Raw genomic sequence first — 25,137 nt, 5'->3', positions numbered from 1 at the left:
AGTGGCAAGAATGTTACTTGCCCCAAAATGGAAAGAAGCAGAAGTCCCAGTAAAGCAGTGGTGGCCAAACTTGGCCCTCCAGCTGTTTGGGGACTACAATTCCCATCATCCCTCACCACTGGTCCTGTTAGCTAGGGATGATGGGAGTTGTAGTCCAAAAACAGCTGGAGGGCCAAGTTTGGCCACCACTGCAGTAAAGGAAGAATGGATACAAAAACTTATGGAATAAACAGAAATGGCGACACACACACACACACACACACACACACACACACACACACACACACACATGAATGGAAATGGTTTATTGAATAATTACAGATAAATTATAAACAGATAAAAACACTGGCAGGATTATTGTAACAACCTGCAGTATTATAAAAGTATATACTTAAAGAAGATGAATAAATGAGTAAATTAAGTTAATTTTGGATATGCAGAAGATATTAAAAACAAATTTAAGGAACCGCAGAAAGAGGGGTGGGGGTGGGAGCCGAGTTTTGAAATGTGAAAATGAATGTAAAATTAGTGAAATGTATAAAACTAGTGAAATATTTAAACTTGGAAAGTATAGATAAATAAATAAAATGCAAAAATAATAACATTGGATGGCTTTAAAAGAGGACCGGGGAAATTTCATGGAGGAAAAGGTTATCAATAGCTTTCAGCCATGATGCTCTGCCTTCATGGTCGGAAGCAGTCATGCTTCTGAATAGGAGTTACTGGAAACCACAGGAGACCACGGGCATCTGGTTGGCTACTCTGAGAACAAGATGCATTGGCCTCAACCAGCAGGTGCTTTCTATGTTCTTATGACCAGTCACAAAAATGGGTTGCTGAGGCCAAATAAACAGACTGGTGAGATGGTTTCTGGAAATTCAGCAGAGTGTTACATGACAACCCCACCCCCAATCTCTGAGCAGTGTGAGGTTCCAGCGGTACCAGATGCTCTGTAACCCCAGGGTCTGACTTTCCAGTGGGACAATAAGGCACAGCAGAGACTGTGGTGTCTTTATGGTATATGGTTTATTTACACATATATATATATATAACCTGAAGCCGACAATGGGGGAGACCACAGCATTCCTGCCGCAAGAGGATGCTCCTCTTATAGGCACAGCAGCATCCTTGCCCTGGCAGCTTGCCTTTTCCCAAGAATTGTCACATCTCACCTGTTCTAATCTTGCTAACGTAAACCCTGGACTTTTGTAACACAGAGAGAGAAGCCCCACTCATCTGAATTATCATACAGTGGTGCCTCGACTTACGAATTTAATCCGTTCCGAAGGCACCTTCGTAAGTCGAAAAATTTGTAAGTCGAAAAACGGCATTGGAAACACGATTTCCCATAAGAATGCATTGGAAAGGGAAAAATTCGCAAGTTGAAGCAACCCTATCTAAAAATTTGTAAGTCGAAAAATCCCTATCTAAAACCGCTGCGTCCGTCCCCCCCGATGCCGAGACATTTGTAAGCGCACGGCCATTACCCCCATTCGTAATTCGAAATATTCGGTTGTCGAGTTGTTCGTAAGTCGAGGTAGCACTGTACCTAGCTTTTTGATGCTTTGTTGTGCTACTTAGGTTTTACACATGTTGATTGGGTAGCATTAAAGGGGTGGCTTATACACAATTTAGCAAGTTTGCCTAGGTTAATTAACATTCACACATGCTACTTCCAGGGGGTTTGAAGCGGTTTTCACGCATGACCTAATACATGCATGGATCTACGGTATCTTAAGACAGAACCATACGGTCTGGCATCCTGTTTTAACATACCAGTTAACCAGTTAACATACCCAGGCATTTACCACCCTCCACAACAGACCTAAAACAATAGATTACTCCACTGTGGTCCTTTCAAATGAATTGTGTTAGATTGCTAAATAATATCAGCTTTTCATAGAATCATAGAGTTGGAAGAGACCACAAGGGCCATCCAGTCCAACCCCCTGCCAAGCAAGAAACACCATCAAAGCATTCTTGACATATGCCTGTCAAGCCTCTGCTTAAAGACCTCCAAAGAAGGAGACTCCACCACACTCCTTGGTAGCAAATTCCACTGCCAAACAGCTCTTACTGTCAGGAAGTTCTTCCTAATGTTTAGGTGGAATCTTCTTTCTTGTAGTTTGAATCCATTGCTCCGTGTCCGCTTCTCTGGGGCAGCAGAAAACAACCTTTCTCCCTCCTCTATATGACATCCTTTTATATATTTGAACATGGCTATCATATCACCCCTTAACCTTATTTTTATTTTGAGAAGAAATGCCAAGGCAGTTCACAAACTAGTTACAGATATGCACTCACACCCTGTAGTTTGGAAGGGTCCTGAGAATTGTTCGGTAACCCCTATTCCCTCCTAGAGCTACAATTCCCAGAGTTCCCTATGGAGAAGCATTTGTTAAATTATTCTGCAAACTATAGCTCTGGAAGGGAAATAGGGGGTCTCCTAACAACTCCCAGCATCCTTAACGACAGTTCCCAGAATTCTTTAGGGGTAGCCATGCTGGAGTGCTAAAGAACTCAAGTGCTTGACCTTCCCATTCTTTGCTATCTCGTTGGCTCTCACCTTCCAGGCTTCAATGGAGCGATGGGCCTCTTCAATTACATGAGGGCAGCCACCGAGATGCCCAACACTTTCCTTTCGTGGTCCCTGGCACCAGGGTGGGTCGCTGTCATTCTGTCAACCATGGCAGGTATGAGCTATTCAAAGCCCTGGGGGGGGGGGTGTTATGGAAAGATGAAAGGACAGGTGGGGAAGACTTCATGAATGCAAGCAGAGAAGGGCTCAGTGCACACCAGACAATTAATTGCAACCCCAGTTGTAAAATCTGGCTCTCTGAAACACTGGATTTAGCATCCTGGGATGCAGCAAGAAATAAGTGGTGGCTGGTCCGATAGGGCAAATGGGGCACTGCACCACAACCTTCAACCTGCCTTTACCCAGCCTCAACCCGACTGCTTTCTTACTTACACCTAAGGGCCACATTGCCTCATGGCAAACTTTCCAGGGGCCGCCTGATAAAAGTGGGTGGGGCAAAAGCAGCAGAGCAGGCAAAGCCACCAGCACTATATGTTACAAGTATAGTCAAGTGACCAAAAGCCATGAAGTTAGGTGGACAGTCTGGCAGGAGGGCAACTCACACCCAGCAACTGAAATGGGCTCCTTTTGGCTTACAGGAGTTTGTCACTTGGTGGCGAAGAAATGGGAGCAGGATGAAGATACCACGGAGCTTTTCGCAGGCATGACTATGAAGACGCTGAAAGACGACTTGGTGGATAACCCTGTCTCTCAGTGTGCCCTCAAAGGGAGGCCGAAGGGGGCCACGTCAAAATCTGTGACGAGTCTGTGAACTCAACGCTGCGAGATATACAAGTGGCATAAAGTTTGGGCAGGTAGGGTGCCCTGGTTGCGTGAGGGCAACCATGCCACCCGATGGCATCTGAGCTGTGGGAATTAGGGTGAGAAGACACCTTGGCAAGGGGTTACTTTTTGCAGCAAATTCCCAGCAAGCATCAAACATCATGACACATTCAGTTGCCTCTAAGCTACAAATGATGGATGTTGGCATCAAGGGGCTCTGCAGTGACACTCCACATCATGCTTCTGAACTTTTTTTTTTTTTACTGTAATGCTATTTCTATACTTTATATCCTTCCTGAATAAACTCCTTTAATATGCTTCATCCTATGACTCTGTTCTTCTAGAATCACCTCTTGACAGGTGCTAGAGCAGGAGTGGGGAACCGCTGGTTTTCTAGATGCTGCAGGACTCCCAACAACCACCATCCCTGACTGTGGGCCAACACCGGCTGGTGTGGACGTAAGTTAAGAATCCAACAACTGGAGGGCCGTAAGTTCCCCATCCCTGCATTAGAGACTACGGTAACACAGTGGCCAATCAAGCAAAATTGGATATTTTAAAGCAGATAACCATCTGTCAGGGATGCTCTAGCTGCAATTCCTCCCTTGCAGGTGGGTGGCCAACACTGGTGCCCCTTCCAACTCTATACAGTTCTCTTCAGTAGAGAACCCAGGCAGATGCGCAGGGTACAAATAATAAAATTATTCTTTTGCAATGGGAAACAGCCGTAGCAAATGTTTTGTATGCAGAAGGTGCCAGGTTCAAATCCCTGGCCTTTCCAGGTAGGTATGGAATTATCCTCTGCCTGAGACCCTGGTTAATACTCTGTCTGATGGGGCAATGGTTTGACTCAGTCCAAGACAGATCCCTATGTTCCTACAATATACCTGTTGTGGTGTCTTTCGGAAATCTTCTGAAGAGCTCTTCGCTTTCTTCTTACTTTAGTACTTTAAATGAAGTGTGTTAAATTTGGAGAGCAAGGGCCAACTGCAATTTGCAGATTCAAGTACGGTATTGCAGCAACCTATGGAGAGTGTTGGAATGCAAACCAAGGCCATGAATGCAGGATCAGGCTAATGGCCCATCTAGCCCTGAGCAGTGGAGGCCTGGGAAAAAAGGAACATGGAAAATATTTTTTGCGGGGTCGCAACCCCTAGAAAAACAGGATTCTGTTCCTCCCCCGTTTTCCAGGTTTTGTTGGGGGTCGGACAGGAAACCCTGGCTGGCAGCAACAATGCCAGTTTCGCAATTGCAAAGTGTTGAGGTTTTTCCCCCGATGTTGTTCTGTTGTTCCCCTTTAGAGGAGACACGTGCCACGGGAGATCAAGAGGGAACCTCCGTGAGCAGAGGAAGTTATTTCTAATCGTGCAAGTTGTCGTTGTGATCTTTTTTGGCTCCCCATTTCAGACGTTACACTGCCGACTCGAAGGTAGGACACGGAGGTCGGCAGGGTGCAGTTAAATCCGAACCGACACTTGGACGGCGCGCTGTTCCCGCGAGCAGGCCAGCTCTGCGCGCAACAATTCGCACGTTACAGCTGGACTCGTAACTACGTGAACAACAAAAGACACGCGTCACGACCTTTCACCCAGTTTCCTCCAGCGCGCGCCGGCAGCCTCCCTCCCTCCGCAAGCCTCTCCCTCTTCAATAGTAACTCAGACACCGCTCTGATTGGCCTCCTTTCATTTCGGAGGCGGAGTGGGGTGGGGTGCGCGTCACGTAAATGCCGCTGGTTGATTGGCCTGGACAGATGGCATAATCTCCGGAACCCTCGCGCTTCCCCCCACCCCAATGCTGTGATTGGTGAAAACGGCACATCAGTAATCCAATTTGAAAAAGCAGTCGCTTTGCCTTCGTTCCCCCCCACTCTCGCCCTTATGCCCTCCTACCGAGTTCCTCGATTGGCTTGCGGAAACCCGAAACAAACTCCCGATTGGGCACCACGGAGTTTTGGAGACACACCCACGTGATTCCCTCCGCCCCTTCCACATGCGCACGGATTGGACCGCTTGGCCCTCTTCCCGATTGGCTGGGAGAACCCGGTGGGCGTGGTGAGGATGAAGCTAGGTGGCTGCTGATAGGGCGACTGGGAGCGGGGCAAGATGGCGGCGGCCGGGCTGAGGGCGATGGTGGGAGTGAAGAGGGTCATTGATTACGCCGTGAAGGTGCGCGCGGCGAGGCAGGGGAGGGCGGTGCGCGGGGAGGGAGCCCCTCGGACGCCTGGGTCCCAAAAGAGGGAGCGCTTCTCCGGAGGTCCCCCTAGTCCAGACCCGCATGTTAACACGACGCTGAGCGTGTGGCGCTCACACGTTCACGTTGTCACGTGTGTCTGAACCTCCGTATTCACGGGCAGTCTACCTCAGAATATCAGGTGTTGGAGGGGGCGTCCTTTTTTTCTTCTCAAAACCGTTTGCCGGAGGCATTTGCCTGGTGCTGCTGCTGTCTTCTTTTCTCGCTGTACTTGGCTGATTGTTATTATCTTTTTCAGTTATTTGCTTCTGAAGCAGTTTCAGCCGAGAAAAGCTTACAGCGATAAGTATGACTAGAAGCCCTCCTCCTCATGTTTAGCATCTAAAATGCATGGCACAAGAGGAAAGGGGGGATTGAGAGGGAGAAAGGAAAGGAAAGGAAACCCAGGCAGTGGTTTTTACTCATTTATTATTTTGCTGTATTGTGTTTGTATTCTGCCTTTCCTCCAAAGAATTCAAGGTGGTGCATATTGTTCTCCACTTCCCCACCTCCACATTTTATTTTCACAACAGCCCTGTGAGGTAGGTCAGGCTGAGGGAGAGTGACTGGCCCAAGGTCACCTCTTGCTGACAAATGCCTTGGCAGAGGAGAAAGCTGTCATTGGCTGTCAGCCGTGTTGGCAAAAAAAACCCCCTCCATTTTCAGAGACTGTATAGTTACGCTTAAGTTTTTCACCATGGAGTACTGTAAAAGAAAAGAAAAAACTTTTTTGCAATAGATTATTGTATTAAAAGGAGGAGATCTGAGGGAGGGAGTTGACATCAAGGAGGTGTACTGGGAGAGAGCAGAGTTGTTGCCATCATGTTGCATTAAACCTTTCCTGGTTTTATTCTGTACTTGCATTCCTCAATAACTATGTTAATATTTGTTTCTGATTCAAGAATCTTAGCTGGACCTTGGACCTGAGAGCAGTGTTCAAAACTCCCGTTGTTCTAGACACGTTTTGCAAAAGGCAATTTTATTAAGTGTGAGCAGTTTTTGAGCCTTAGGCACAGCACTGAGCCTAAGCTTTGAGATTAAAACTGCAAAGGGGGACCTTTTTCTGCCTCCCCACTTCCAGCTACTCTCTGAAGACTGGAAAAGAGACCCTCTTAAGAATATTAGGAGGGGTGGGCAGGGTAAGGACTAAACCGTGTGAAAAATGAACATAATATTTTAGCTACAGTTCATTCATTTTCAGCTTTGTATTCTTCTTATTTAAAAAGTGTGCCTAAACATTCTGTTGTTGTGCCCATAACCTGGGTTTAAGGTTCCATTTAGCTCCTAGCTTTCCTATCTCATTTTTTAACACTGCCTGAGAGATCAGGGCTAAATTTCCATGCTCAGCGGGTGTGTCTTTGGGCAACTTCTGTCTCTCATTCTCAGGTAAATGGGAATAACAGTGACCTGTTTGTTGTCAGGTATCATGCTTATATCCTGTGTTTCTTCCACGTAGCTCAATATCTTGTCTTCTCATGGGATTACTGGTTTGAGGCTAGCCAAGCTACTTCTTCATGGAATCAAGACTTTGAGGGCTTCTTCACACCTTCTGATTTTTTTATATGAAAGGCACTTCCATGTAGGGAAGCTGTGTGCAGGTTAACATTTGTGTGAGGCACTCATATGTGTCTCTCCTACTGAATGCATGCATACTGGGAAACTGCCCTCCAGCATGGATAAGTTGTGAATGCATATGTAATAATATAATAATTTTATTATTTATACCCCACCTGGGTTCCCACAGGTGATATTTGCACCTGAGAATCTACATGCACCAGTCTTGTGTCTTCTGTTCAGTGATGCAGTAGTTTTGGTATCAGAAGGTCTTAACATCTGAAGAACCCATGGTGCTGGTCAGCCTAATGCAGGCATCCCCAAACTGCGGCCCTCCAGATGTTTTGGCCTACAAATCCCATGATCCCTAGCTAACAGGACCAGTGGTCAGGGATGATGGGAATTGTAGGCCAAAACAATCTGGAGGGCTGAAGTTTTGGGATGCCTGGCCAATGCAAGCTTCCTCAACCTTGGCCCTCCAGATGTTTTGAAACTACAATTCCCATCATCCCTGGCCACTGGTCCTGCTAGCTAGGAATCATGGGAATTGTAAGCCAAAAACATCTGGAGAGCCGAGGTTGAGGAAGCCTGGCCTAATGTGTGGAGAAAGTCTGCAGAACAATGCCAGATGGTTCTGACTGCTGGAAGGCTTGAATGGGTGCCTTGCAGCTGTGTGTGAACACAATCCCTAAGCAGCCAGTATGGTTGCTAATTGCGCAAAGATGTGTGTGCAAACAGCCGCCTTCTTTTTCTGATTTTAAGTCTATGTTTACTGGATCTCTGTGCAGGAGCAGGCTGTTTGATCTTGGGCCTTCCTTATGCAAACAGAAGCTTCTTCCAAAACACTTAAACCTGTAAACATTGAGGAGGCATACAATGAGCATTCCTATTGTTCCTAGGTTTCTCTCAAAGAGTTGAGGGAACTTACTTGAGAGTGCCTTGGACTTCAGCTGTGTGTTTCCTGTAATTCCTTGTGTGCTTTCGTATTGTACTGTGGGTACAATTCTCCTTGGGAGTAAGTCCCATTGAATTCAATAGAAACTACTTCTGGGTAAACATGGTTAAGGTTGTGGTTTTTGTGTATGAATATGTTACTAGAATTTCTTCTCTCAACCAAAGATATTTCTGCATTCAACCGATTCACACGTTATGCTAAGCCAAACCATGGTTTAACGCAAATGCACAAGCGTGCGAGTTCCCAGAGAGGAGCTTGTGGCTGCTTTGAGCAAAGCCCTGGTTTGGCTCAACATGCCATCTGAATGCAGGCATGTGGCTTATCTGGAGGAGAAAATCATGAGATCCGGTTTGAATAACGTGCTAAAACAAACCATGGCTTAGCTTGCAACAGGATCAGAGAGGAAGAGCAAAGTGGCTGCAATCTGCTCCCCAGCAGGCTGCACATTCGTGCATTTGCACTAAGCCATAGTTTATCTTAAACAATGTATGCATACCAGCTCATTGCCTTCACAAACTTTAGGGATGAGAGGATGAGGAAAGAGTAGAACCAAACCAATCAACTTGAGCACCCCAAAATTAACCTGCCCAAGGCATAGAGGAGGGGTGAATGGCTACTAAGTGAATAGTTTTGGTCTCTCTTTTTTTGGTCTTCTAGCCACTGCCCCCCTCTTCCTTCAGCTGGACTGTTCCCAGAAAAGTTGCAGTGTAGAGATTAGCATTTTGTGAAACTGACAGTCTGTGGATGTGCTTCAACTTCTGCAATCTTGGTAGCCCTTTTTGGAGCAAACCCCAATTGCTGAAATCACAGCTGAGCGTATCCATGTACCGATGGGTCATGTCAGAGCTTTCTCTGTGTAATTTCATTCCCATGCATGACCAGAGATAATCAAGTGGAGAAAAAATCATAATTGAAAATGACCACATGAATCGGAGAGCAGAGAATGGCTGGAGGGAATGGGATGATGTTGATTGCAACCACCGCCACCCCCCAGCCATTTGTGTCATCTTTGTTTTCATTTGTTTTGTCAAAATCTTTTAATTGTTCATCGCTTCGGGAATCCAAGATGATTGAAAGGCAGGCTAAAAATAAACAAGCAGACAGCCCCCACAGAAGGCTGTGCATAAGGAATAAACTGCAGCCTTATGTTTGTGGCAAAATTGGTGGATGGCAAATATACAGATATAGTCTTGGCTGAGAGGTTTGATTTCAGGTGTTGCTTGTTGGCTTCACACTAGCAGGAGAAGGGCTCGGCTTGGTCAGACCAGTGCCCCATCTAGTCCAGCATCATGTTCTTACAGTGGCCAAACAGATGCCCATGGGAAGCACAAGAGCAGGACCTGTGCGCAACAACTGGCATTCAGAGGCACACTGCCCCTCACGGTGGAGGGTCCTTACAAAGGAAGCGGGTGGCGCCGTGGTCTAAACTGCTGAGCCTCTTGGGGTTGCCATTCGGAAGGTTGGCGGATTGAATCCGTGTGACGGGGTGAGGTCCCATTCCTCTGTCCCAGCTCCTGCCAACCTAGCAGTTCAAAAGTATACCAGTGCAAGTAACATAACTACCATATGTACCGCTAAGGCAGGAAGGTAAACAGCATTTCGCTGCGCTCTGGCGCTCGTCACAGTGTTCTGTTGCGCCAGAAGCGGTTTAGTCATGCTGACCACATGACCCAGAAAGCTGTCTGTGGACAAACACCGGCTCCCTTGGCCTGAAAGCGAGATGAGAGCTGCAACCCCATAGTCACCTTTGACTGGACTTAACCGGTCTTTTACCTTAGCCTTATGCTTCTTGCATTTGTCTAATCCTCCCTGAACGCCATTATGGATCTGGTTGGCCACTGTGATAACAGGATGTTGAACTAGCTAGATGGGCATTTGGCCTAATCTAGATAGGCTCATCTTGGATTCTTATCTCATTTAAAAGAGAGGAAGCTCTTACGGCAAACATGCATTAATGCAACAACGGGTGGCGCTGTGGGTTAAACCACAGAGCCTAGGGCTTGCCGATCAGAAGGTCAGCGGTTCAAATCCCCGTGACAGGGTGAGTTCCTGTTGCTCGGTCCCAGCTCCTGCCAACCTAGCAGTTCGAAAGCACCTCAAAGTGCAAGTAGATAAAGTGCAAGTTTACCTACAGCGGGAAGGTAAACAGCGTTTCCGTGTGCTGCTCTGGTTTGCCAGAAGCGGCTTTATCATGCTGGCCACGTGACCTGGAAGCTGTACGCCGGCTCCCTCAGCCAATAACGCGAGATGAGCGCTGCAACACCAGAGTCGGTCACGACTGGACCTAATGGTCAGGGGTCCCTTTACCTTAAACTATTTGAAAACTTTGGTAATGTTTGCTACCCTACCTGGGGCTGATGATGCCCTGTGTGCTGCATTTAGCTTCTGGATCCTCATGCCCCAAAGAGGAGTGGGAAAGGTCCCCAAGAGCTTCCTCCCCCAATTCCAGATCTTCCTTAGCTGCCTCCATGACAAATTTGCTCCTCTTGCAGGTGCGGGTGAAGCCGGACAAAACAGGCGTGGTGACAGATGGAGTCAAGCACTCCATGAACCCCTTCTGTGAGATCGCCGTGGAGGAAGCCGTGCGCCTCAAGGAAAAAAAGCTCGTCTCGGAGGTGGTAGTTGTGAGCTGCGGTCCACAGCAGTGCCAGGTGAGGAGGCATTCCCCGAAAGGAGGAGGCAAGGCAAATAGAGGGCAAGGGAAGGAAATCATTGTGTAACCAGAACCCACAGCTGAGTATCCAGTACTGGCTGTGGGTTTGACAGCAGTGGACGTTGTCCGTTGAAACTGTTGAGCCGAAGGCAGGGAAACTTAACAATAGGTGGAGCCAGGGCCAATGGCGAGCAGAGCCAACTGAGTAGTTGGGGCAGGTGGGAGCTGAATGAGGACAAATAAGAGGTTGGTGCGACCCTGCCCAATCTGCCCTAATTGCAATCCTCCACTGGCCTCTATATAGGACCCCACCCCATCAATGGTATCTCAAACCTGAGTTCCATTCCCAGATGGTTCAGTCGGTCACTTCTGCTTTATCCCAAACAGCTGCTGTTCTCTCCCACCTCAGACTTTCTCCTCATTTTTGCTTTTACCCCCCAACATTTGGTATCTGGTGTAGAACTCAATTCCTGGAAATACTTTAAGAAAGTCTAATGACTAGCTGTTATATTTGTCAAGCTGTGCATTGGATGCTTACGCACTGTAAGCAATTAAACCTTTGCAATATAATAGAATATACATTACTTTCAAAAATGGCAGGTTAGCTCAAAAGTGAAAAGAACAACTTGGGTGGTGGTGAAAGGAGATTCAAACTATTGCCTCTATAATCTGCTAAATTTCTGCAGACGATGTTTTATCTAAGTTTAGCTGCTATAACAACAAAGTGGGCAACTCTTGAAATTGCTTTGCTTTACTGTGTCATTTAGCAAATCCATTAACTTGTTTGTCAGTGACCAGCCTGTTGTTTTTTCAAGGAAAGAAAAAAGACCCAGTAATTGTGTCCCTTGGAGCGTTTTAGAGGAAGTAAAACAGTAGAAAGCAGGCAGGCTCCTAGATAGTTCCTCAGCCACCTTGGCAAAGTCTTGCTTTGTAAGATGCCTTAACTGTAATTCCTTAACTGAAGACCTTGTAGTTTGCACTTGAAGGGGTGGTGATCATATTAGAAGACTTCAGGTCCCATGCACCCAAAAGCTCATACCAATAACAAACTTAGTTGGTCTCTAAGGTGCTACTGGAAGGATTTTTTTTTTGTTTCAGATCTAATAAGTAACTAGACCTATAATTCAGTTGAGCTACATATAGAAACATACATGAGCTGAAAAAATGAGCATATCAAGGAGACTTAAATTCCTAGTTACACATGTCTCTTCCCTTGCTGTTGCCAATTCTAGCAGTGCTAAGTGCTGTGCAGGTGTATAAATGATCTAGTTCCTGCCTAGAAGTGCACCTAATGTCAGCCTGTTGCAGGCGGTAGCCAGTGCCTTTGTACCCTGCATGTGAACACCTGCCTGGCTGTAGCTCCACTCAGAATGCTAGACTTGATGGGCTATTGGTCTGAGCCAACAGGGTAGTACTTGTATTCTTAAGAGTGGTCTCTGACAAACAGGTGGCAGTTGCGCAATCATATCTCAGCTTAAGAAGCTAAGATACGTGTGAGCTTCAGGGATCTGCCTGCAGCCACTTTGTTCTCCCCTTCATGCGAGTTTCTTGTCTGGACATAACAGCAAGCTATGATTAACCATGGCTTCTTGGCTTGTTCTTGGCTTATTCGCAGAAAAGGAAGAGCAAAGCAGAAGCAAAGGGGTTGTATGCGGGTACATGAAGCTTGCGTGGTTCTCGATTTAATAAGCCGTGGTTTGATTATGCAAATGCAGCCCTGGAGAGAGAGAGAGAGAGAGAGAGAGAGAGAGATGGTTCTTAAATCCAGTCATCTCTTGAAGCACCTCTACTTCACCTTTAAAATACATCTTTTCCAGATGTGTCCTTTTGGGGTGGGGGATGGAGGTAACCAGAAGGCATCCTAAGTACTGAGGTTGAGTAGAAACAGTGAGAATCTTGTGGAACTTTAAAGCCTTGGAGATTTATAATGGTATACTCCAGGCATAGGCAACCTTGGCTCTCCAGATGTTTTGGAACTACAACTCCCATGGTTCCTGACCACTGGCCCTGTTAGCTAGGGATCATGGGAGTTGTAGTTCCAAAACATCTGGAGAGCCAAGGTTGCCTATGCCTGGTATACTCTCCTCCACTGTACTTGTCTGACCACATGATGCATCTGATTAAAATAGACTGTAGTCCATGAAGGCCTATGCTGTAATGAATTTGTTTGCCCTTTGTATCGCACGGGACTCTTTAAGACTAAAGCAAGAATGGAAGAGCTTTTACAGACCAGGGGCCACATTCCCTGGTGGCCACCCTTCAGGGGCTTCATGCCTGTGGTGGATAGGCAAAGGAGGTGACTCATACCTTTGTACAGTAGGCTACAGATTACCATGACTGCTTCTACTGGGTTGAGTAAAACTGGAGATGTAAAATCAGAAAAGCTTCGCATAGACAATGCTTTGCAGGGAGCTCTGCTGAAGTCCTCCAAAACCCTGGAGCTTTGGACCCCTGGCTAAAATGAGGTTGCTGGTTTCTCGAAGCCTGGTTCTGAATGAAAGTGGGCAGGTTGCAGGAGGGCAACGTAGCAAGAGAAGGGCTAGCTCAGCTGTGGTTTAGAGTTTTCATCCTCGGCATTTCTCCTTGGGTAGGAAGCTTGCTCGGTGAGTTTTACCCATGGTACTTTCCTTTACTTTTCTTTTTCTTTTTAATTTTTTATTTTAAAAGTATAAAGATTCAACATACATATACAAATACAGTGGAACCTCGGTTTATGAACACCTCGGTTTACGAATTTTCGGTTTACGAACGCCGCGGACCCATCCGGAACGGATTAATTCACTTTCCATTACTTTCAATGGGAAAGTTCGCTTCAGTTTATGAACACTGCAGTTTATGAGCAGACTTCCGGAACCAATTGTGTTCATAAACCGAGGTACCACTGTACAGAAAGAAAGGGGGGGGGGGACAAGAAAAAAGTAAAAGAACTAACACTACAAATACCACTACCCATGTAGTGTAATTTTATTTTCTGCTGTAATTTGGGATCAGGAAGGAATCTTTCCTGCCACCAATATTGGCAAGTGATTTTTAAAAACCTCTCTTCCTCTTATTTGTGAGGTGGCTTAAGATGCAGTAGGCATTCTGTACGTTCTAAAGCAACAAAGATCGCCAGCAGACCAGGGAACTGGTGGCATCACGGTACCCATTGGGGCACAGCTCCTCTCCTACCTTCCCTAGGTCTGCTTGACTTGTGTGGCCGGAGGGAGGACAGAAGTGAAGAAGGCCCATAGCTCAACGGTAGAGCATCTGCTTTGCTTGTAGAAGGTCTCAGATTCAATCCCCAGCATCTCCTGTCTGAATCCCTGAAGGAGAAAATACTACACAGACCAATGATCTGATTCAGTATCGGGCAGATTCATATGTTCCTAATAGGAGGCTAGGGAGTTTGTGCCATTAGCTCCTGAAAGGACCATTAACCAGCCTGAGTAAACTATATTCTTGCAACGTATATTTAGTATTTCATGCCTTGGAAGAAAGGCAATATATAAATGACTCAGAGTAGTCGCACTGGAATTGATGGACCTAAGTTCATAACTGCTGTTAATTTCAGTGGGTCTGCTTTAGTAAAAGTTAGTTGAATACTACCCTATTCTTCTAAAAACACCCCCTGAAATCCCTGCTGACAGCCTATGATCAAATTAAGGGTCATTAGCTGAGTCATAGAGCCCATGTTTTGCAGGCAGAAGGTCCTGGATGCAATCTCTGGCATCTCTGAGTAGGACTGTTTGAGGGTTGTATGCCAACTAAGTTGTGCTCAGAGCAGACTTATGAAGTTGATAGACCTGTTAGTCATGTCGGTTAACTTCACTGAATGTACTGCAAGTGTGACGAACATTGGATGCAGCCCTGACTACTTGCCAGTCAGTGTAGATCAGGGGTTCCCCATCTTTTTGGGGCCCCGGGAGGCACATTATCTATGAAATTGCTGCAGGCCGTGCAATGCACCCATTTCACAGAAGAAAAGTGGACAATGCTCAGACACACACCCTTCAAAAAAAGGAGGCAACACACCTGCATGCACCCTAAATCACAGACAGAAAAACAACAGGCCACTCTCTCTACCCAACCAAAAAAGAGAGAGCCAACTTTCGTCTCTCAATGTAAATAACAAAAATAAAAATTGAGGGGTGCAAGGGCCCATGGTGAGTGCAAAGATATGACTCAATATGGGATAGTTTAGTATGTTCTTATGCAAGTGGTCTGCTTTTGAGGAAACTGTTTGCTGCGGGAGCAGCTTTCTCTCGTAAATATCCTCTGCTTGCACAGCTTTGGTCTGTGTTGCATGGGACAGGCGGAACAGAGTGGCCTCTTCAGGGAATGTCCAGTGTGATGCAGGGGGACAGCTTTCTTACTCCTCATCTGGTGACTGGAACGGCTTGTCCTAAATTATTTTCTCCACCCTCCATTTGAAATTGGTGCTCAGGCACACCTAATTGCTTGTCCCAAATTCTTTTCTCCAATTTTCTGTTGGGAAATTGGTGCTCAGGCTCCTTTCTGTCTATCTGCCAACTTGCTGAGTGGCCTGTGATCAAAATAATTAATTCTAAATCGAGAGCTTTTTACAGCTGAGGGGGCTGAGTGCAAAGAGATGAGAGATGGGGGCTGAACTAACTGGTGTTAGTTGGGCTGGTGGCCACCAGGTGGCACCAGCAGCACACAAGAGAGAGCTCTGTAGCATGTTGAGGATGCTGGAGCCAAAACCCTTTCTTCTCCAAATGCTGGGTACCAACCTTTGACAGACTTAACACACCTGAAGCAATGGAGAAGCCTTTCTTTCTCAACCTGTTGAGGTGTGCAGAGTACAGTCATACCTCGGTTTGAGTACTTTCAGTTTAAGTACTCCGCAGACCTGTCTGGAACGGATTGATCCACTTTCCATTACTTTCAATGGGAAAGTTCGCTTCATGTTAAGTACGCTTCAGGTTAAGTACAGACTTCCGGAACCAATTGTGTACTTAAACCGAGGTACTACTGTATAGTTGTCTGGGCTAGAGCATTGCATGTGTGAACATTAAGGGTGGTTTTCTTGTCCGATGAGCAGCAGAGAGAGAATTAGGAGCTTGGCAAATGAAAAGGAGGCTCCCATATCTTTAATAGTTGTGCCGATGCAGGGATTTCAGCAGGGCACACTTTTAAAGGTGTAGGACCACCATCATCTAAACACCTCGCTGCGTTGTTAAGAAAAGGGGCTCTGTTTAGAGAGCATCATAAGAGTTGGAAGGGACCACATGGTTGATCTAGTCCAACCCCCTGCAATCCTGGAATCTTTTTGACCAACCTGGGGCACAAACCCACAACCCTGATTAAGAGTCTCATGCTCTACTGCCTGAGGTATCAAGGCTTGTGAGTCTAGGGCAGACACAGACAGACTTCAAGCTTTCCAAATTTACCTTTCTTTCCTTTTTTAAATCACCATTTAGAGCTGGGTGCCAAACAGTGACTTGCGAGTAAGACTAGATTCAAATGATGACTCAAGCAGCGGAAGCAATTGACCCCCGGACCCAGGATAACTTGCATATATATGCAAGTAAAAAAAATGCATCTGAGTTAATTTGTAGCTAAGCAGGAATTCTGACAGTTCTATATTTGGGTGGGGGTTGTGGTGGGGGCAGCTTTTTTGTTGCTATAATTGGGAACCTTTTCCAGCTGACTGAAAATCATCCAGCAATCTACAAACCAATCCCAATGTACCTTCACTTCGCCCCTGTTTAGGGGGAGCCCAAATGCAGGGTGGGAACCATCAACAGAATTTTCAGTGGACACAGTCATAACACAATAGATGAGAATCTGCATCACCTGCTGGAATTCCCTCTGCCTGTTAGAGAGAGAGAGAGAGAGAGAGAGAGAGAGAGAGAGAAGGAGGAGGAGGAGGCTGCAGCAGGGCTCCCTTAAAGGTGCTGACAGTGCAGCCCTGTCCACATTTACTCACACGTAAATCCCACTGTTTTCAAGAGGGGTTGGCTCCCAGGTAAGCGCATAGGATCGCCACTTGCACAGCCTTGAGCATGACCCTCCTGCAGCCAAAACCCAGCTCCCAAGAAGGGCCATGGGAGGGGGGCGCTAGAAGGCAGACGCTCTCCGCTCTTGAGATCCCACACTGTGTGTGTCTGCGAGCAGCTCCAGCAGGTGAAAGTAACCGGGTTGGACATGCCTCTCTTGCCCCCTCCACCCTGCCTCTCCCCAGACCTGGCTCTGCTCTCTTTTCTCTCAGCTGCGGCTTCCTGACAGCCCCACCGTCGCCAGCTATTTTCTGCACTGCTGCCCCCGCTTCCCAGTGACCTTCACTTGCTGCACTGCTCTCACAATCCCCCAGGTTTTTTTTTTAAAGAGCAGCCCTTCCCTTCCCCCAGCAGCAGCAGCAGCCAAGCTGACGTTCCTCAGTCTCTCAGATTGGGAACAAACACAGGGCTTTTCTTTCTCTCCCAAGGCCATCTTCTCTCTGCCCTCCTGCTTCTGATTTCTGCCTGCGGGCTGGCTGGCGCAATGATGGGTTTACTATTGCAAACTCAGCAGCTGGATCTGTTGGGGGGGGGGAGTGGTGTCTTGGCTCTGTTCCCAGTGGGGCAGGCATCCCCCTTCCCTATAGAGGCTATTATCATTGTCATTAACAAAGCTGGAAGAGTGAACTTGGATTTCTTCATGCCAGGAATGTGTATCTTGAAAGCACAGCATCCAATTTTCTTTATACTACTGGCCCCGCTCAAGGCAGCATAAATCTTCCAAGACTGCCACCCAAGGCTGGTTTCTTTCTCAAGATGACTGCATTGATTCTGGACCCGTGCTCTTCTTAAGCACCACAATCTTTCCTTAGTGAGAGGGGGTGTTGGGTGACTTACGGGGCTTCCCAGTGTTGTTGGGCTCCCAAAGTCCTATCAGCCCTAGACAGCATGACCAGTTATTGGGGGTGATGGGAGTTGTAGTCCCACAGTGCCTGGCAGGGCCCTTGGGGTAAGATATGTTTGATTGCTAAACAAGCAAATAGGCCTGAGAGGAGAGCTAACATCACAAATGTATTGTTTTTCCCCGGAGCGCTCTTCTTCTAGGCCTTCCCGGGGGACTTTCTAGGACAAGAATTAATACCTTAAAATTCTGAGGAAAGCAGATGTGTGTGTCAAGTTCAAGGCTTCCTCCTTTATTGTTCCTTTTGCCTCCTCCCTCCAGGAGACGATCCGCACAGCCCTCGCAATGGGGGCCGATCGAGGGCTGCATGTGGAGGTCCCTGCCAAGGACTACGAGAGCCTCAGCCCCTTCCAGGTTTCGAAGATCCTGGCTGCACTTGTCAAAAAAGAAGGCATCAACCTTCTAGTGCTGGGGAAGCAGGTAATAGAGATGCAGGAGTGTGTGTGTGTGAAAGAAGGGATGAGTTCTTGCACAGATAAGTGGTGCAGCATGGGAATGAATGTGCACCCACCATGTTGCTCTCCTTACGAACCTCCAGGCATCAAGTTTCTTGTCATCAGGCTTCCGGAGAAGGGCCAGTCCACCCAGCGAGCTGCCACTTGTTAAATCCTGATTTCATCCCTTGCCTTCTCATGCCAGGAGTCAGTCCTTCTGCATGGGCGTGCCACCATGGCTGAGGCACCATTTCCATAGGAACATGGGAACCTGCTTTTATACTGAGTCAGGTTACTGGTTCACCCAGAGAAATATTGCCTGCCTTTCTCTCTCAGCTCTACCTGGAGATGCCGAGGATTTGAACTCGGGACCTCCAGCGTGCAAGGCAGATGGTCTGCTGCTGAGCTACAGCCCTTCTTCAGAATGGGGACGTTAATATGGCCTCTTATTACCTAGTGGACATAAGAGGAAAAGGAACTGGCAGGCATAGAGGCAGAGTTATGAGAGGCTGGACCTAAGAGGCCTGAGGGCTGAAAGGAGCAAACGTCTGGGTTGCCAGTTGCAGGTTTCCAACTTCTGGACTGAAGCTGATCCAGGGAGATTTATGAAGTGGTCTCCAAGATGACTGGAAAGCAGGTCTGAGACTTGGGACTTGGGAAAAGGAAGTGGTGAACAGCAGGGGAGGTGCTGCTTCCGCAGCATCACAGATGGGAAACGTTTGCCTCCCTAGGGCAGAAGCAAAAGCAGGCAGAGCAGCAGTTGTGGATCTTACCTTTGTACAGCTGGCTGCATTCCAGACACACAAGAGGCTGAACTTCCTACATATATATACACACACACACAACACGCTTCCATCTAGGCAAGCCAGAGACAATGCTTCAAGAAAACATTGCAGCCAGGCAAAAGCACATGACTTGAGGCTGCTGGGCATCGCAAGTGGGAGATGTGGCCTGGGAAGAGGGATTATCGGTGGAGAGTCCCAAGGGCCAGGTCCCGAGGCCTGGATGACCACATTTGGCCTGAAGTTCCCACCCCCTATGCCCAGACCTCTGCTTCTGCACCCGAAGGATGCAAGGTCTCATTTGCAGGGGCTGTTACTTGTCAGAAGGATGGTGGTTCTCATTTCATGTGGCTGGTAATTTATCCGGCTCAAGGGGAACATCTTGTCACTTCTGAAATGCCCAGGTGACCACAGGTACCCTCATTCCTGTTGGGAGACCTGCCCTGACTTGAGCCTCCCAAAGAGAGTGCAACCAGTACATCCCATGTTACAACTTTTCACCACTTGTGATGGCTGGAGACCTTGGCATTTTTGGGCCAGACACAATTGCTGCAGAGTCCTGGGAGAGGTGCCCACAGGAATGCATTTGGGGGGCTCTGCCCCCTGAAGGGGAAAGGCTCTTTGCCCTGAAAAAACAGCTGCACTTCCTTGTCCTTTGGGTGACACCTCTCTCCAATCCTTTTTTACCCCTTGCTTGTTTTTCCAGGCCATTGACGATGACTGCAACCAGACAGGGCAGATGACCGCAGCGTTTCTTGACTGGCCTCAGGTACTATTCAGTGGGGAGGGGGGGGGTGTTATGTGGAATAGATGGAAGTGAGCAGCAGGGCTGGCAGGCAGAGAGCAGGTGGCCTATTAAGGAAGACGCATTCGTTTTCCATACTCGAGGAGGCACAGCTTAAAGAAGGGAGTCCATCCAATAGGCTGCTGTAATGGTATGAAGGACTGGGGTTTGCCAGCAGTGGTTGGGGCAGAGCCAAGAGTGGGTGGGCACCCCTTCCTTCTTGTTTGCCATTTTCCTTTTCCTTCCTTTCCTTTCTGGCCTGAGGGCAGCTGTGTGACCATCCTGCTTTGAGAACCAGCTTGACGTAGCGAGCGGTGAGAGTGTCTTGACTAGGATGTGGGAGACCAGGGTTCAAGTCCTCACTGAGCCAGGAATCCCAGTGGGTGACCTTAGGCCAGCCCTGGCCTTTCAGCCTAACCTACCTCTCAGGGTTGTTGTGGGGATTCATGGAGGAGGAAGAGAACCATGTATGTCACCTTGAGCTCCTTGGAGGAAAAGGTGTGATATAAGTGTAATAATAAATAAAAATACAGTGGTGCCTCGACTTACGAATTTAATCCGTTCCGAAGGCACCTTAAAGTGGAAAAATTCGTAAGTTGAAAAGCGCCATTGGAAACGTAATTTCCCATAGGAATGCATTGGAAACGGAAAAATTTGTAAGTCGAAGCAACCCCATCTAAAAATCCGTAAGTTGAAAAAACCCTATCTAAAACCGCCGCGGTTTCCGTTCGGATGTTGAGAAATTCGTAAGCGTGCGACCATTTGCTCCATTCATAAGTCAAAAAAATCGGTTGTCGAGTTGTTCGTAAGTCAAGGTACCACTGTAAAATAAAAGGAAGGAGTTGTTTGGCATACAGGCAGCCTCCCCCCCCCCCGTTTACGCAGGGATTACGTTCCAAGGTACCACACTCCTTGATGAAATCACGTATAATTGAAAAAGCCTGCACTCTTTTTTTCAGTGACATATTTATGTCGTTTCTGGGTCACTTCCAGGTTCGGCGCGATGTACATGTACACGGTCGTGCACGTATTGACCGTGTGTAAACAGGCCCCACCCTAAGCTAGTGACCTAATTAACGTGCCAGTGAAACCCTAGACTAGCTGGGAAGGGAATGACTGATTGAACTCCTCTGAACACAAAGTTGCCAAGTTGTCCCCAGAGAGGCATGCACATCCCAGGCTCCTTCACGATGTGGTTCCAAGAATATATTAAGCATGCAGTCCTCAAACGATTTAATGGCTCTCTGCCTAGGCCCTGGGGTTGTGCATTACTGCCTCTTCTGCCGTGGATGCCAGTGGCTCGTAATAGAGAGGAATGCCGTGCCCTGGGCTTGTGCTTGTGACGGCATCAACCAGTCATGGCAGCCTCGGCTTATTCTGAGGTGTGCCTGAGGGTTTGTCTGGGCTCAGTTGCCTAAGGAGGCAAGTTGCGATTTTCCATTGTGGTTTAATGTGCCACTCTGGGCATGTGGGTGTTTGGCAGGGTAAGAAGTCTGAAAAACCCAACCCCCTAAATGATTTCAATATTCGCTTAGCTTTTGTCATTTTTTAAAAAGCTGGTGAGTGCTTCAAGCATGTGCAGTTGGTGTAGCAACTGGCAAAACTCTTCCGAGATGTGTACTTGTAGAATTTTGTGTAATGTGTTACCTGCCCTGCCTTTAACCCAGCAGCCCTTCTCTCCCTATTGCAGGGAACATTTGCTTCACAAGTGACTCTGGACGGGGACTGGCTGAAGGTTGAGCGGGAAGTTGACGGGGGTCTGGAGACGGTGCGTCTGAAGTTGCCAGCCGTGGTGACCGCTGACCTGCGGCTGAACGAGCCGCGCTATGCCACCCTGCCTAACATCATGGTATGTGTCTGACAACTTTTAATGGGTATTCCATACTTGGCACAGCAAACCCTTAAGCAGAGCCTTGTTCTGGAGATAAATGACACACACACACTCCCCATTTTGTATCCATTTGGGTCCAGAGGACGTGAGGACGAGAAGCAAAGGGCCCCAGTGACAAAATAGTAATTGACAGTTTGTGCAGAGCCCTTGACATCCCCAATTGATTTTCACATTCAACATTTCAGCAGCAGCTGATGATTAAATGGGCAGGGGAGCAAAGAAGGGTGGGTTGTTTTAAGTGCGCCTTGTTTTTATTCCCACCCCAACCCAGAAAGCCAAAAAGAAGAAGATTGAGGTAGTGAAGCCATCCGACCTTGGTGTAGAACTTACCCCACGGGTGAAGATTGTCAGTGTGGATGACCCTCCCCAGCGTAAGGCTGGAGTCAAGGTGGAGACAGTAGAAGATCTGGTTGCTAAGCTCAAAGAGATTGGGCGGATCTGAATCTTCAAGTGGTTCTGGTAAGGAGAATACAGTTGTTGTTGATGGAGTCCAGCTCCCAGCAGCTCCTGCCCAGCATATCCAATAGTAAAGGAAGAGACTGAAACCAAACCTGAAATCTGTTGCTGAAAAGAGTAGCCTTTTCCAAAAGGAGTGGCTCAGTTGTCAGAAGATCAGGAAAATCCATCTGGTGATGCTGAAAAAGATTGTCTCCTGTCTTCATCCCCAAAGAGGAGCAAGAAAGCTATTTTCTAGCATTTCCCTTCATCCCGGGTGGATTTTCTCCTGAATGGGGACCTGTAAAGCTAATTATATGGAAGCGTGGGCTCATTTTGGAGTGTCTAAGGCCTTCTATCTAAACTCAGTGAGGCTTGCTTTTTTCAGCAAGAAGTGTTCAGTTAGTGCAGAAGATAATCTTTCTTCTGGCAATTTGTTCAGCAGCGAGACCCACACACTTGTTGGTCCCTCCTTGGATTCTTTTTATCACTGAGCCTCATCTCACTTAAAAGTGAAAATAGAGAATGTAAGAACTGCCTTGCTGGAGACTGGCATCCGCCAAGTCTAGCATTGTTCCCTGCAGCATCGAGGCAGTTTGCCCCTGGGAAGTGCTTGAGCACAGAGTGAAGGCAATAGCTGCCACCTGTTTTCCGTTCCCTGCATCTAGTGTTCAGAGTTAAACTGCCTCTGAACATGAAGGTCCCACCTCACCCCTTGTCATTCATACCTGTTGATTCCCCCCGTTTCTTCTTAAAAGCCATTTGTGTAAGGGGCCATCATGCCTTGTGGTTCCATAGGGTTGTACAGTCATACTTGTTGCACTGGCGAAGGAGTTCACGGCAGCGGAACACTTTTGAGCAGGTTGCTGCTAACTCGGTTGTGCAATAGATTGCTCAGTCTGTTACACACTGAATTTATGCTAGCACATCTGTTGCATTGTATCCCGCTGTTGCACAGTGCTGAAATCCACCCATCCGCTGGCCCATCAGCTGTTGCACTAGCAGACAGAGAATGTTGTGCACAGCCCATTGAAATCGATGGACTTAGGGTATGCCCATTAATTTCAGTGGGTCTGCTTTGAGTACAACTAACATTGATTGCAACCTGTGGTTTTAAGTGATCTCCTGGCGGGGAAACATTTATAGTCTCTCCCGAACTTACCTCCCACAATTGGCAGTACCCAACTGCTGGTATTTGTATGAGAGGGAACAAAATGCCCACTCTCTCTGTCTCTCTCCAGCCATTAATAATTGTATAGATGCATGTGTCATATACCCCCCTTTAGGTGTGTGCGTTTTCCTCACAGGAAAATGCTCCAAGCCATTGTGTAGCCCAGCCCTATTCATGTGCCCTTGGAAGTGCCTCACTGTTTTTAGTGGAACTTAACTCCCACACTCCATAGGATCTTCCCGCTGGGTAACAAGAACTGTACAGACTATTCCAAGTGTGATTGCACCATAGATTTATATGTGCCTTTATAGTTGCCATTCTTTGCCAGAGAGATAGGTATGTGTGTGTATAAAATGGGTGTTTATATTTGCATGTGTATGTACACACACACACGAAGCTAAATTTCTGGGTTCTTCCCCGCTGCACAAATCAATTCTGCAAGAACACATGAAAGCAGAAATTCATTTGATTTGATCTGTGGTCAAATATACCTTAACGAGTGTTCTGGAGGGTGCAGTGTTAGTGCATGCAAATAGTATGCTTGAAAAGGAAAAAAATTAGAAGGTCATGACGTGAGGTGGTTAGAATTAGCTCAGTGCAGCTGAACCAAGACAGCTGCATAGCTTTTGTTGAACCCGAATTGGAACAGAGTTCATATTTTTTATGGTCTGGCTCCCTGAAATGCAGCCCTGCGTACTTTTTAACAGAGCGCCTGTAATCACTTGATGCTTTGACAGAGATTAAAAATAAAGCCACAAGTGCTCGGGAATCATTTGAAATGCAACTTTGGCTTCTGCTTTTAGGATAAGAAGGCATAATCGACCTGTCCTTTCTCCCTTTCAGCTTTGCCTGGAGCTGCTGCTGCTGCTGCTGCTGTTGTCGTCGAGGTGGGTGTGGCCCTCGGGGAAGGGGGCGCATCTTCCCGCCTCACTGGGTCCCTCCAACATCCTAACCATGCTGCCTTCCAGCTCAGCTGGCCACTGATGAAAGCTGAATGAGACTTTGATTCTATTTTCTGTATTAATGATTGGTCAGATTGCAATAAATGTCCTGTGATTTTCGGAGGTGCTCTGAGCAAGCATCACATCACTGCTGTGGTTATTTTTTGGACTGGGGTGGAGGGATTGCATTCCCAATTGCTTACTTTGCTGTAAGGTGTCTGGGCCTGGACACGAAGTGGTATAGTTGTGCTTCCAATGGCATGTGCTTTGCCAAAGTGGTGTCTGAATAGTTCTCCTGCGCATCATAGCTGGAGGCTAACTTTGCCCTGTTAAATTACCATAGGATTCACGGGTATTTATATGGCTGGGCCCCAGCATCTGGTTCCTTTTGGCCCTTAGCAGGGGGAGCTCACAGAGACTCCCTCTCCACTTGCATTCATAGAATCGTCAAGTTAGAAGCGACCACAGGGGCCATCTAGTCCAACCCCCTGCAATGCAGGAATCCTTCGCCCAGCTCTGGGATTAAGAGTCTCCTGCTCTGCCGACCGAGCTGTCCTAGTCTATCCACGAGGATACCTCTGGAATCAGAGGACGCTCTATTAACTGCCCCCGTTGCTTGCCTCCAGCAATTCTGGCATCTGAAGAAGGAAGTTACAGCCTCTGCAAACTTTTATGTTCTTCTAAAACGAGTCTCGAAGGTGCTACTCGACTCGGCTGTTAAATAATGATAATCTGAGACTGACATAGCTGTCCTACTGCATTTGGTGTCTGGAAGCCGCTTCCACTTCTTCTGCTGTGATGAATGCCTGGTTCATGCTACCAGCCAAAGGGGTGCAAAAACTGTTCCAGGAGCCTACTTTTTCAGATTGGAGGGAGGGAAGTGCATGGTTTTCCCATGGGGTGGGGCATGAATTCCCTGCACAAATGAAACAAGCATGTTGGAAAAGTCTAGGCTAGAACTGTTTCCACTGATAGCCTTATCCTTCATGAATTTGTCTAATTATTTTGTTAAGCCATCTAAGTTGGTAGCCATTATGGCCTCCC

General features: G+C 47.3%; 1 protein-coding gene across 1 annotated transcript; it reads left to right on the top strand.

The window, feature by feature from the left end:
- The first annotated feature begins 5,423 nt into the window (after positions 1-5,423).
- On the top strand, positions 5,424-24,236 carry ETFB (electron transfer flavoprotein subunit beta). The gene is made up of 7 exons (XM_035120256.2): positions 5,424-5,526; positions 10,592-10,750; positions 17,917-18,075; positions 19,578-19,640; positions 21,346-21,504; positions 21,818-22,005; positions 23,996-24,236. Exons 1-6 carry the CDS (start codon positions 5,464-5,466, stop codon positions 21,986-21,988), a joined length of 774 nt encoding a protein of 257 aa, XP_034976147.2. The 5' UTR covers positions 5,424-5,463; the 3' UTR covers positions 21,989-22,005; positions 23,996-24,236.
- The last annotated feature ends 901 nt before the right edge of the window (positions 24,237-25,137 follow it).

This window comes from Zootoca vivipara, chromosome 6, assembly GCF_963506605.1.
Source record: "Zootoca vivipara chromosome 6, rZooViv1.1, whole genome shotgun sequence".
Classification (NCBI taxonomy): Eukaryota; Metazoa; Chordata; class Lepidosauria; order Squamata; family Lacertidae; genus Zootoca; species Zootoca vivipara.
The sequence above is the reverse complement of the archived record's forward strand: the minus strand, read 5'-3'. Positions and strand labels throughout refer to the sequence as shown.

Excerpts from the sequence above, each read along its gene's own strand:
- ETFB (XM_035120256.2), top strand. The coding sequence starts at position 5,464 with ATGGCGGCGGCCGGGCTGAGGGCGATGGTGGGAGTGAAGAGGGTCATT. Across the intron at positions 5,527-10,591 it reads TCATTGATTACGCCGTGAAG|GTGCGGGTGAAGCCGGACAA; the intron begins GTGCGCGCGGCG and ends CTCCTCTTGCAG. Across the intron at positions 10,751-17,916 it reads GCGGTCCACAGCAGTGCCAG|GAGACGATCCGCACAGCCCT; the intron begins GTGAGGAGGCAT and ends TCCTCCCTCCAG.